At 42.7% G+C, this 14,662-nt stretch overlaps 1 protein-coding gene across 2 annotated transcripts in view; it reads right to left on the bottom strand.

Moving 5' to 3' along the window:
• Positions 1-14,662, bottom strand: part of CSMD2 (CUB and Sushi multiple domains 2) — a 567,571-nt gene that overhangs the window by 472,240 nt on the left and 80,669 nt on the right. For both annotated transcript variants that reach the window (XM_038377510.2, XM_038377512.2), the window contains exon 3: positions 5,317-5,429. In XM_038377510.2, the coding sequence (XP_038233438.1) occupies positions 5,317-5,429 (113 nt within the window). The remainder of the gene's footprint in view (positions 1-5,316; positions 5,430-14,662) is intronic.

Here is a 14,662-nt window from a genome sequence, read left to right as displayed (position 1 = left end):
ATCTATTCAGGGGACACCATCATAGGGCCTAATCACATCAGCCACACTATCAGAGGCTCGTTCACCTGCGCATCTACCAATGTGATGATATATGCCATCATGTGCCAGCAGTGCCCCTCTGCCATGTACATTGGTCAAACTGGACAGTCTCTACGTAAAAGAATGAATGGACACAAATCAGACGTCAAGAATTATAACATTCAAAAACCAATTGGAGAACACTTCAATCTCTCTGGTCACTCGATTAGAGACCTGAGAGTGGCTATCCTTCAACAAAAAAACTTCAAAAACAGACTCCAACGAGAGACTGCTGAATTGGAATTAATTTGCAAACTGGATACAATTAATTTAGGCTTGAATAGAGACTGGGAATGGATGAGTCATTACACAAAGTAAAACTTTCCCCATGTTATTTCCATCCATTTCCATGGATTTATTAAATGCATCCGATGAAGTGAGCTGTAGCTCACGAAAGCTTATGCTCTAATAAATTTGTTAGTCTCTAAGGTGCCACAAGTACTCCTTTTCTTCATGGGGAAATAGTTTTCCTTGTCTGGGAGGTAACTATCTAACTATCTCAATGTAAAACCCTAATGGAGACAAAACCCTAGTCAGCTTTTGCCTTCATCTATCTAGACAAGGTCAACATTATCCCTCTCTCCTGGGGTTTACTCCAACTAGCCACCTAAAGATAAAAACTACAGCACCCTCTTCACTAGTATTTTACACTGAGATAGATAACCATGCAAAAACATGTGTCTTTCAGCAGTGAAGGCATCGCCCTAGAGTCTGAACTAGCCTCTGAGCAGAAATGTGGCCCTATTCCTATTATGTAGCAGTGATCCCAGCACAACTCAGCTGTTTTATTGAAAAGGCAAAATTCTGCTGTAACCCTAGTTCCCTTTCAAAATACAGAACTGGACAGTGTGTGCCTGTATATTCAAAACTTTTTTTTTCCAGTGGCTGATTAGGATCTTTACCAAAACTTTCCAAAAACACTGGAATTCCTCATGCTTCTCTCTTTCAAAAGCAGGACAGAAAATACTTTGGTGATGATCTAGTCCACCCATCTACCATTAAATATGGAAAATATTGACATTGTAATATAAATAATAAACACCCTTAAATACGTCAACGTTTCTGAAAACTTGCAGAGGAATTTAAAATTTAGGGTTGTTGCACAGTTAGATAGATAACTACACCATGTAATCCTCACAAGTCCCTAGCATAGAGCAAAGGGTCCTTTTCCCTGGTATTTTTTGTGTCTATGTCACTGATGAGATGATGATTTTAAAAATTAATTTAAAAAAAAATCACACGAGGCTATGTAATAGTCTCCCAAAAACTTATCAGCTGCAATGGAGAGGCAGGCAGCCAGGAACTGCCAGTTGCAGAATGGCCACTTTAGGGCTTCAGTTGCATGTCTCTGCTAAAATCATTAAGCCTGTCCCAGAAAGACTTGCTTGGGGGAAAGGGGTGTTTATTAAAGAGACCAAACTGCATTGCAGGGAGCTGGTACAGTTCAGGCCAGGCAGTAACCTAAAAAGCAATCCTAGGACTGCAATGCTTGGGGTTGGCCAGGTATGGAAATAACCTCCTATTTCCAGTGAGATGTACTGGATGGGACCGGATAGGGGCTTTGGCATTTTCCTTCCATACCCTCTATGAGTTCACAATAGTAAAAGCTATTGAAAAAGCTGTTGGCTTGTATGTTTCACCTTCTTGTGCTGAATTCCTCACATTTTCCTCCTTGAAACATAGGCATCAAAACAAGCATCCTCATAACTGAAATAAACCTTGGGACTGGATGACTCAGGAACGGATGATGCAGCTTTTAAAGGAAAGTGTGTGTGGCGGGTGGGAATGTTTCATACACCTAGGAGCACACTGTTGTCATAAAACAACTGGGACTAATACGCTCAGCTGGTGGCAAATACAAGATATGTTTTGCATCACTGAAGGCTGTATAATGTATTTAAATATTACTCCAGGCCCACTCTGATAATGAAAGCATTGCAGCCGAAACACCCTACTTTACAATGCTGGTCATATTTTTTTTTGGTAATTCCATTATTATTATTATTATTTTATTATTATTATTATTAATTAATGATAAAACAATTCATATCCAGCATTCAGAATAACTATTAGAATGAGGATTGCAAACCTGAAACCACTGGGATAAACAACATGCCTGGTATATGTAATGAATTCAGTCGTCACGTAAGGCAGCAAATGGAGAATTCATGCAGAAGCCAAACAGCAGCGAGAGTGAGCAATGCATTTCATATGGAGTTGAGCCCAGAGTGAAATACCTGCTTAAAACTAAAGCCCACAGCTCAATCCCAGAAAAGCTCTTGTGTGGTGATGATGTTGCCTGGTGAGTCAACAAACAACAATACCAAAAGAGTTTGAAGGCAGATGAATTGTAGCCTTGCTGCAATTTCTGAATATGTTTAAGATGAACTGGAAGACATTCCCAGCAGTTCAGGGCAAAATGCAAGTTCCAAGGACAGATATTTGGCTTTTCCTGAACTCCAAATTTGTTTGGGGACAGAGGTGCAACCACTGAAAGAGAGAATGCTCTTGTGGTTAAGCAACTTGCCCAGGACGCAGGAGATGTGGGTTTAATTCCCAGCTCTGCCTCAGAACTTCTCTGTGACCTTGGGCAAACAGTTTTCAAAGCCATCCTGGGGAACTGGACACTCAATTCTCATTCATTTTAATGGGCCTAAGTTTCAAGATTGTGTCCCTAAGCATTTCAAAGCGCAGACTGGACAGGGGAGATTTGTGTTTCCAGTTGCCAATACTACAAAGACCCCAATTAGGAAAATGTTTCTAATTTTAGTTAGAAACGGAAGTTAAAATTAAGCTTGCATAATGTGAATATCATACACTGGTCCCACTGGACTGATCAGCAAGAGGGCGGTGGATCCATTCGTGGGGTTCCCCCCATACACACATAAAATTAAAACAATTTATATGCAATGGGAACATTATGGTTCTGAAAGGCAGTGAGACAATAATGGTATCTAGAGACAGGCATTAGTGTGTGCTGCCCAAACATAAATGCACCTCAATCTTGATCTGCTGCACCAGACATTATCCAGCCCTGGGCTCCTCGCAAACAGGTCTACTAATACACATCAATCCTACCTACACCCGCACCCCCTTTCCCACTCTGTTCTTATCTCTGGGCCTCACAGACCTCTACTGATTCCCTTCAATCATAACAGTGACCATACTGGGTCAGACCATAGAATCATAGAATATCAGGGTTGGAAGGGACGTCAGGGGGTCACCATTGGTCCATCTAGCCCAGTATCCTGTCTTCCGATAGCGGCCAATGCTAGATGCTTCAGAGGGAATGAACAGAACAGGCCAATTTATCAAATGATCCATCCCATCATCCAGCCTCAGTTTCCAGCAGTCAGAGATTTAGGGACACTCAGAGCATAGGGTTGCATCCCTGACCATCTTGGCAAATAGCCATTGATGGACCTATCCTCCATTAGTTCATCTAATTCTTTTTGAACCCAGTTATACTTTGGGTCTTCAAACATCCCCTGACAACGAGTTCTGTGGGTTGACTGTGTGTTATGTGAAGAAATACTTCATTTTTTTTGTTTTAAATCTGCTACCTATTAATTTCATTGGATGACCCCTGGTTCTTGTGTTGTGTGAAGGGATAAATAACACCTTCTTATTCATTTTCTCCACATCATTCATGATTTTATTCATCCTCAACCTACTCTTCCAAGTTACAGTCCCTCAGCCCGCTCAGTCCCCTTACGCAGTAAGCCTAAATATCCCACGAGCAAAGATGGCCAGATGTATCAAACAACATAGCAGTTTTGCAACGTGCACCAACACAGACTTAGAGTGAGACCTTACAACTCATTTTTTGTTTGCCGCCTGAGCCAAGATGTGAATCCAGGCCTTCAGAGGCAAAAACCCTGAGGGGTTTTCAATTAGCCCCAGTGTCCCTCCTGCCCTGTATCCCCCTGAAATTTCATATTTCTGATTAATTCAATGACTATGAAAACCAGTTTGGCTAAAAATAAAACCTTCTTGCCTCCAGTCAAACATTCCTCAAATAATTTAAAATATATGTAGGTGCAAACCAATCCTGGATCAAGCTTCTTTACACAGTTTTCTACTATATCAAAGGAATATAAAATGAATGATCAGGAAGAAAGGTATCAGAAGACAAAAGCCAAGGAGGGGATAGCTGTATAAAAATGGAAATTATATAAATTTGATCCTACTTAAGTGGCCAGCTAAACCTTAAAACAAAAACCTATTATTAGCTCTCCATCCTGAGTAACGTTCAAACATAAGAGGGGCAGAAAGGTGATCCTCATTCTTCTGACATTCCCAGCATGTTGATTCTCACTCAAAGACTCTGCAAGCAACCCAGGAGACATGGCTATGCACAAACGTTTGTAGTAAAAGCCATAACCAAGTGTGACCCACCTCATTCTCTTGTCTTGCTACAAGTTTGGCACTAGGGACAGGTTCATACGATGTTTAGCTAGAGTTCATGAATGCCCAAGTGCACCCACGGGGCTAGATTTGAGGGAATCTAAGAAGATAAAAGAATGAGGAGTACTTGTGGCACCTTAGAGACTAACAAATTTATTTGGGCATAAGCTTTCGTGGGCTAAAACCCACTTCATCGGTTGCATGCAGTGGAAAATACAGTAGGAAGATATACACACACACACACATACACACACACACACACACACAGAGAACATGAAAAAAAGGGTGTTGCCATACCAATAATAGTTATAGAGATCCAAGCATTTCTGTAGCTGGACAGACTACCTCCACAATTTTGAATAATACAGAACATTTTACCCCACCTAAAAGGAATGTACAGCAAAAGGTTTAAAATCTATTGTTTGGGGGTTTTAAGAAAATGCACATGGAACTCATAAACAAAGCTCTGAACTTTTGAGGGCTACCTTCTCCATGCAGCCGTACATTCCCCATTAGCTCATCGTCCTCAGTCCCGTTGTCCAGAAAGAGAGCTGCATTCTCTGTGACCCTGAGGAGCCCAGAGCTAACGTTCTACATTCTCTTCCAATCCCAAAGCAGCACTCTGCCTTTCTTTACATGGTAACTGTTAAAAAGATTTTGAGTAGAGCGGGTGGACAACATTCAAATTTGCACCGAAATATTTTTTTCCTTTGGTAATTTTTTCCCCAAAATTTTCACACACATTTTTTCCACACTTTGCAACACGGGCTTGTTTTTAGTTCCAGCTACAGTATATGGAGCAGTAAGACAAACGGAATGGGGCGGACCTACCTTCATAGTTTGCCTGGAAGCCTTGAGCACTGACAGCATAATCGCTCACGAGCCATAAAGATAACACAACTCCAGTGCTCACAATAGGAGCAGGCAGCTGGAAACCTGTTAACCTGAAAGACATCAAGAGAAAGGTTATACTGGCAAATATAGGACAAGCCTGCAAGTCTAGAAAGGCTCATACTCACAGCGATAGCCATCACCTTGAACCAGGGATTTCCAAACCTAAAAGCATGAGCATCTACAGCTTGAGCTCAAGAATCAAGTCTATTTAACTAGGGTACAACGATCTATAGCCTCTGTGGATTGAGCACCAAGTGGGGCCTCTTACACACTTACCAGTGGGTTACAATGGCTGTTACCAATATCTTCATTGTGTACATTAACAACCATTCTGTCTACTTCTGGTCAGATTTTATATTTACCATTTTGTTCATTGGGGACAGCTTCATGACATTTAAAAAAAACAAAACCTCACACTTTTTAGAAGGTACAGGGAACATAACAATTGTCTATTTATCTGCCTGAAGCTTTTCAAAAGCAACCTGCACAGCTGTACCTAAGCACTAACCACACTCGCTTAGATTTGTAATGGTCACATATTCTTTCCCCCACATACTCCAAAGAGTGTAGTCCAGATGCCAGAGAAAGGGACAAAGTCCAAATTCTGATTCCTGGTTCTTTTTCTGAGCCATGCTGTGACCTAAGGCAAGTCACTTAGCCTCCTTGGGTCTGTTCCCACCACCTGTGACATGAGAATGATATTCAAACTTCTGAAGGTCCCAAGGCTTCATTCATTAATATTTATAAAGTGCTTTAAGATCCTTGGAGTAAAGGCACTACCTAAGTGCCTAGAATGTTATATGAATAATATTAAGTTGGACTCTCAATCTAAAGTAGCAGAGGATGAGAAGCAATAAAACCAACATTACCATTTAGCTGGCTGGATTTACATCAACTATTTATTCTGTATATCTACCAGAGATGAGGCTTGTGCTATAAGCCTAGTGTTCTTAAGGCAACAGAACTGCCAGCTAACCCCAAAAGGAACTCTCCTCTGGACTAAGCCAATAAAGACATAACTAGCTCTTGCTTGTCATCAGCAGATCTCAAAGTACTTTACAAAGAAGTCAGTGTAATTATTCCCATTTTATACATGGGGGAAGCAGCTTGCCCAAAATAATGCAGAGTACCAGAGCAGAGCTGGGACTGAATCCAGATCTCGTGAGTTTCAGTCCAGTGCTCTATCAGCTGAGCCAGTGGGTCACCCTGAATGCCTTAAAACAGAGCTTTCAAGATCTTCAGATGACTGACTTCTTGCAAAGCTCTCGTATGCAATATATGGAGGGAGAAAGGGACAGAAAGAAGAAAGGGAAGGAGGTTACAGTCTGTGATAAGGGAAAATAGGAGTGAGACAGAGTGTTCCCTCCAAATAAAATAATAATACCTATCTTTCATACAACACTTTTTGTCAGTAGTTCTCAAAGCGCTTTATCCCCATTTTACATACGGGGAAACTGAGGTATGGTGTGGCAGTAACTTGTCCAGGGTCACCCAGCAGGTCATCAGTAGCAAAGCTGGAGACAGAGCCCAGGTCTCCTGAGTCCCAGTTCAGTGGGAAAGAGACATGAGACCGATACTCCACACGAGAGAGAGGTGACAACAGTATCAAAAACATGGGTACAATTAACAAAGCAAGAACAATCTTCCACGACGTTTCCTCAGCCTAATTACTTTGAGATTTTTTGACAGATTGACTCTGAGTTACAAGGTAATTGTTAATTTTAATACAGAAGTTTGTTCATCAACATTTTTTAATTGGTATTATAGGATCCCAGGCACTAATTCCCTGATACTATATTGACACAGACGGAGAATAGCTAATGTACATTTCTGACAAACAATTACAGTTTTATGATTTATAATCCATCCCCCTGCACTTGGCTAAAACGAATTACATAATAGATTTACAGAATGAAAAAAATGTTTTACAACCACTCATGTTAAATTCTTGCCTGCCATTCCCAAGACAAATCCAAATACAATCTCTTCTGTCTGATAACACTCAGAAAAATCTGGCTGCTGCAAAAGCATGTAAGAAAGAGCAATTTAGCGTATGGAACTCATTGCCACAAGATATTAAAGTCAAGAGCTGAGCAGGTTTGAAAAAAGAATTCAATATTGATTCAGATCTTGAGAACATCTACAGTTACAGTAGAGATGGTATTTTAAGAAGCTCTGAAGGGATATTCAGAGTATGAGCCAACCTCTCATTAATGGGGATAGGAAGGAATTTTCCCTTATGGGCAATTTAAATGCCCACTTCAGAGTTTCTTGCACCTTTCTTTGAAGAATATAGCCTCGGTCAGAGACTGGGCACTAGACCAGAGAGACCACCCCGATCTGATTGAGTCTGACAATTCCTATAGTCCTATAAAAAAAACTAAGAATTTTATTCAGAATATTTCCCCTTCCTTGTATAACATTAGGTTTGAAACAGAAAAGCTCTATCATGTGTTCTACCACAGCCCCCTAAACACACTCATGACATACAAACATACCTATTTTAAGAGCTTTCATCAAGATAACACTAACCATGCAGAGTCATAAAAAGCATCTAATATATTTAAATGACCCCCAACCCCATAGCAGCTAAGCACGTCACAATCTATTTAGTGTATTTATCCTCACAACGCCCTGTTAGGCAGGGCTGTGACATTATCTCCATTTTACAGATGAAGAATTCATGCACAAAGATATTGAATGACTTGCCCAAGGTCACACATAAAGTCTGTGGCAGAGCAGGGAAGTGACCCCAATTTCCCATGGATCAGACTAGCACCTTAGCCCCTGCCATCCTTCCTCTCTGAGGACAAGAAGTAAACCATTAGGGCTAGGATTATTAAAGGAATCTATAAGAGTTTGGTGACCAACTCCTCCAGGTGACTTTGAAAATTCAAGTCTAAAAAACAAATGCAGACTCTCCTCCCTCCCCCTGCATTTTAAATATGTCTAAATATTGTGCCAAAAGGACGGAGCCCTGACTGAATAATGAAATTGGACATGCCCTGCCTGAGACACTTAAAGAGAAACTCCGCAGTTATCACTGGCAAAACCCTTACATTTGCTAAATATGATAGTCAAGTCTTAACGTAAGCTAGGAAATATTGAAGGGCACAGACGTGAAGAATAAAATCCTTTGTCTGCAGTATTTTAAGCCCGTATTTCTGTTGAATAAAAAAATCAAGTTCTATGTTAAAGGGTTTGTACCCTTTCACTACGTACAGAAGGGTAGAAAAGTGAGGTGGCTATTTTTAGATTTAATTAGAAGAGCTTATTGAAACCACACTATTTTTTACAATAGAGGCACGTACAGAAATGTGGAACAATTTTAATGAAACCATGCATTGCAGATGACAGACAATTGCTTAACCCTCTCTCCTCCCCACCCCTCTATATAGACAGATAGATATTATGGTACCTTGGGAGCGGGGACTAGAACTCTGCACCCTTATCTCCAAGACAGATCTGTACCACCTGAGCTAAAGAAGATCACCCCTTACCTCACTGCAGTAGGAAGTCTTTTATCTTGTCCATGGGTCCACAACTAGAGGGTGCCATCAAGTAGAGTATTTTACACAGTCTCCACAAAAAGCCCCACAACAATTAAAAACTCCCTCTTCCCTGACACTCCCCGCCCCTTCCCACACACAAACATTTGCCCCACTGTCTGAGGGAAAGCTTAGAACAACAGTGTCCCCCGAGGGTCAAAAACTCTGGTCACTTTCAAAGCCGGGTGGCAGAGCTGAAGACTCTTTGCTGAGTATGTCAGCTCCCCAGCCCCCTCCTGTTACACAAAGGTAGAATACGCCATTCAGACAAGCTATCCTGGGATCAAAGAAGAATAAGGGAATATAGACATTATGAAAGACACTGACAACCACCAGCTCATTTCACACAGACCACTGGGCACACAGGGGTGACTATGGGTCTCATGCCACCAGAGGCAGAATTGTTCTTACATCTGCTCAGCACTAAAATTGACAGACAAATAAAGGCATTAGGTAAGCCTGCCACTGTGCATTGCAAATCTCCAATCACCCCCTGTAAATATACCAAAAGACAACTGGACTTGCCCCAACCAGCTTCTCCTATTATTACTTCTCATAATGATGGTGCATAGTAACAGCAGCTCCCAGACAGTGCCAAATCCCCTTTGCTCCCGTTTTGCAGTAAATGGGGTTTTTGAACTGCAGATGCATAAATGTTGGCCTGAGACTGAATGGCCAATATGTCACAAGGCCAAGGATGGAAAATCATAGCACATCCAGGGGTACTACGACACTAAGGGGCATTCTGAATTCTTATAGGCACAGAACCTTTTTGGTTTCACAGCATCGTGACGCAGGAATATTGTGGCACTGATACTTGGGTGGTAGTTTCTGTCAGATGGAGACAGCAAGAGAAAAGCCTGTTACAACACTTGAGCTCAGGCTCATGTACGTAATCCGAGCGTGCTCAGATAACCACAGCTTGCAGCTTTAGGCCCCATTTCAGGGCAGCACTTCAGAACATGCTTTTCTTTAAGCAAGCATTTGGACTAGGACTTGGGAGAACCTGGATTCTGTCTCAGCTTTGCTACAGATTCAGTGTGTGACCCTTGACACATCACTTAATCCTTCACTAGGAGTTATGGATTCTCAGTACCACTAAACAAATCATGCCACTTATTAGGTGCACACATATTTGCCTAGTATCTATATTTCACAACGAGAAAACAAAGCAGTGAAGTGACGTGCCCAAGTCACAAGGCAATTCAGTGGCAAAGCTGGGACAAAATGCTCAATGCTGCTTTCCAGCCCCTAGCTCTGCCACTAGACAACAACCTTCCTGCAAAAAAATGCCATTATTTGTGTGATAATTCCTGGAACCAAAGGACAGAGAGGAAGGAGCTATTAGGTCACCTAATCCACTCCCAGATGATACAGGTTTGCTTTCTGCAATATATTTCTTTGAGCACATAAGTAGTGTACCTGTGTGCACATGCATTTGCACTTTGCATCACCATGCCTACTTCCTGCACCTTTCTCTGCCTGGGAGAATATTTCCTAGGTGACTTAAAAATTCAGCCCATCACTGTTCTTTGTTGCACAATGCACATACACATCCATTCCACCACTTGAGGGATACTACAGTCACAGATCTATTATGCTAATAAAACGCATTTGCTAGTAACTGCAACACACTGTAGTAAGGTTTCAGAGTAGCAGCCGTGTTAGTCTGTATTCGCAAAAAGAAAAGGAGTACTTGTGGCACCTTAGAGACTAACAAATTTATTAGAGCATAAGCTTTCGTGAGCTACAGCTCACTTCATCGGATGCATTTGGTGGAAAAACCCCCTCAGACAGAGACTTGCACCTACAAGATCTCTATCATGCATTCCTACAACTACAATACCCACCTGCTGAAGTGAAGAAACAGATTGACAGAGCCACAAGAGTACCCAGAAGTCACCTACTACAGGACAGGCCCAACAAAGAAAATAACAGAACGCCACTAGCCATCACCTTCAGCCCCCAACTAAAACCTCTCCAACGCATCATCAAGGATCTACAACCTATCCTGAAGGACGACCCATCACTCTCACAGATCTTGGGAGACAGGCCAGTCCTTGCTTACAGACAGCCCCCCAATCTGAAGCAAATACTCACCAGCAACCACACACCACACAACAGAACCACTAACCCAGGAACCTATCCTTGCAACAAAGCCCCTTGCCAACTCTGTCCACATATCTATTCAGGGGATACCATCATAGGGCCTAATCACATCAGCCACACTATCAGAGGGTCGTTCACCTGCGCATCTACCAATGTGATATACGCCATCATGTGCCAGCAATGCCCCTCTGCCATGTACATTAGCCAAACTGGACAGTCTCTACGTAAAAGAATGAATGGACACAAATCAGACGTCAAGAATTATAACATTCAAAAACCAGTTGGAGAACACTTCAATCTCTCTGGTCACTCGATTACAGACCTAAGAGTGGTTATCCTTCAACAAAAAAGCTTCAAAAACAGACTCCAACGAGAGACTGCTGAATTGGAATTAATTTGCAAACTGGATACAATTAACTTAGGCTTGAATAGAGACTGGGAATGGATGAGTCATTACACAAAGTAAAACTATTTCCCCATGTTATTTCTGCCCCCCACCCCCCACTTTTCCTCAGATATTCTTGTTAACTGCTGGAATTAGCCTACCTTGCTTCAGAGTAGCAGCCGTGTTAGTCTGTATTTGCAAAAAGAACAGGAGTACTTGTGGCACCTTAGAGACTAACAAATTTATTAGAGCATAAGCTTTCGTGAGCTACAGCTCACTTCATCGGATGCATTGCTTACTGTCACCATGAAAGGTTTTCCTCCTTTCCCCCCCCCTGCTGCTGGTGATGGCTTATCTTAAGTGATCACTCTCCTTACAGTGTGTATGATAAACCCATTGTTTCATGTTCTCTGTGTGTGTGTATATAAATCTCTCCTCTGTTTTTTCCACCAAATGCATCCGATGAAGTGAGCTGTAGCTCACGAAAGCTTATGCTCTAATAAATTTGTTAGTCTCTAAGGTGCCACAAGTACTCCTTTTCTTTTTACACTGTAGTAAGAGCCACTACAGAGAAATACTTTTCAACACCTACACTTCCTCATTAATGTTCCCATTCACACATTCTTACATAACAAAACCCACTCAGAGGGAAGATTTTTTTTTAACAACTATCAGCAGCTTGTCACTATAGCAGGAGTGGGTGCAGTGGTAAGAGATCCTGCCACTTTTCACCCCATGAGCCTCCCCACTACCTGCAAGGACAGCTGCAAGGACATCCTTAGGCCATTACTCCAGTGTACATTGCTAGATAAATCAGACTGGTGTTTTTCCAGGCCCCACCCCCCATGCTGGCATCGGCTGTGGCCAGCTCAGAAGTCCTGAGTTTCCTTCAGTTGCAACTTCTCTCTCCTTGGCTTAGCCAGAGCAGAGGCAGAGGTGGTATTTGCTTTGGGAGGTGATAAATATGGCATATGGAGTGGATTATTAGACTAGGACTTTTTCAGGAATGAAGAGCAACTAGAGCCGGGTTAACGCTTCAGTATAAGCAGAGGGGAAAAATTACTGTAACTGTAATGAAGCCATTTGGGATTCTCATTCCACTTCTGTTCACTGTCACTGAAACCACTGTAAGAAGAAAAGGAGTACTTGTGGCACCTTAGAGACTAACAAATTTATTAGAGCATAAGCTTTCGTGAGCTACAGCTCACTTCATTGGATGCATTGGATGCATCGGATACAGACTAACACGGCTGCTACTCTGAAACCTGAAACCACTGTGGATCAAATACTGCAGTTCTCCTTCGGTTTTCATTCAGGCACAGCGTGCAGGGGTTCCACTCGGATTCTGCCTGAATAAGGACCAAGTATAAAATGAGCAAGAGGGACTTGGCCCAGTTGTTGGTCGTCGTTCTCCCCCGCCACACACACACACACACGCACACACACACAAGGAACAGCAATGTGCTTTCAAGCTGAATGGCTTCTATTTTAAAATTAAGTGCAAACACCAGGAAAGAAACTATGTCAAATCTCCAACTCATAGACCATAGTGTGTGTCTCTCCTCTGCGACATAATACAGTGCTGCACAAAAGTTCCAGGCGCACACGGCTCTTCGTGCAACAGAAGGGCAGGATTTGCCCCAAAACACAGCTACCCCAGCACCAATTTTTGACATGAATGAGTCATTATTGCACCCGATGCCCTTTCGTGGGGGCTCTGTAGGGCCACGCACACCAATTCCTAGCAGCGTGCCAGTCCTAAGCAAGGACCGCAAATCCTTCGGTTACTATGGGGTCCTAACTCCTGGTGGGTCCTAGTACGCTCTCCGCCAACTGCTTTCAACGCCCCACTCCTCAGATATCTCTGGGACCTGCTCCCGTCCTCCCCTGCCAGAGACGAGTCACCTTTCCCAGACATAGGAGAAGAGCACGGGCAGATTCACCTCCATGCTGACCTATGGCTGTTCAGCAGGGCCAACACATTCTGTCCTTATTGAAGGTTTACAACACAGTGCTTCAACCAGGTTGGGGCCCCAATCTGCTGAGCAGCAGGCAAACAAAGGAAATACATAATGCCAAGGGGGAGTGCTTCCCAGGCAACCCTGCTCAGCTTGCGAGAGCTAAGACGACCACAGCCAGAAGTGGTACGGCCACAGGCATGCAGGACGATCTATTCTATGCTAGTTCTTATATCATCCTCATCACTGTAGTATCTGAGCCTTCGATTAGGGCATTTCAGCAAAGTGACTAATTTCTGTCTCATGTGGTTCCTTCTCTCATCCTTTCTCCATGGGTAAAATTGCACATGCAGCTGAGTGCTTTCTTCTGCTCGGTTTTCATCCCCATTTTCTTTGTTTTGTTTAAAATAGGACCTAGGTCATACACAGCACAGCATCAAACAGATTTACAAAAGTGGCATCATTATCCCAATTTTCTAAATGTGGAAACTGAGGCACGGGGAAGGAAAGTGACTTGCCCAAGGTCACCCAGCTAGCCAGTGGCGGAGCTTGGAATAGACCCCAGACCTCTGGAGTCTAATCCAGTGCACTATCCACTAGGATTCAGAGTAGCAGCCGTGTTAGTCTGTATTTGCCAAAAGAAAAGGAAAAGGAGTACTTGTGGCACCTTAGAGACTAACAAATTTATTTGAGCATAAGCTTTTGTGAGCTACAGCTCACTTCATTGGATGCATTCACTAGGACTCACTTTTAGACCAGCTCTACCTTGCGCTATGTGTTCATGTTAGCAACAGCAAAGTCAAAAGTGCATTTGGGAGAGCAAAGAGATGCTGGGGAAGTGAGGAGATGAGGGAATTAGCTGCTGAGCGAGTTCATTCTACAGTCTCACACGGGCCCCTGAAGGATATCTGTCATCTGCGCAAGGCAAGTTTTACCCTTGCAGTGGTCAACTCCATTGTGCCTAAGGAACAGAGCTGTCGACGACCATCTCAGTCCTTTAAATGTGTTCATCTCCCCACTTTGCATGCTATGCTTTTCCAGTGCATCAAACCAGACTGTGTCATGTAACACAACATGGGCTCCATTTTGCAACACAGGTACCATAATTAAAACAGCACACATTCCTTTTTCTGGTAAGATGCCCAATGTCAGCTTGGGCTGCAATCAAAAATGCTATTGCAGCTGGCAATCCGACACCCTTTATAGCACAAATGCGAGAGAAATGCCTCAGAACCTCTTTTCACACCTCTAATGAAAACTACTGGATTGCATCGTTTAACCCA

This window comes from Dermochelys coriacea, chromosome 19 (genome assembly GCF_009764565.3).
Source record: "Dermochelys coriacea isolate rDerCor1 chromosome 19, rDerCor1.pri.v4, whole genome shotgun sequence".
NCBI lineage: Eukaryota > Metazoa > Chordata > Testudines > Dermochelyidae > Dermochelys > Dermochelys coriacea.
This window is presented reverse-complemented; position numbering and strand designations above follow the sequence as displayed.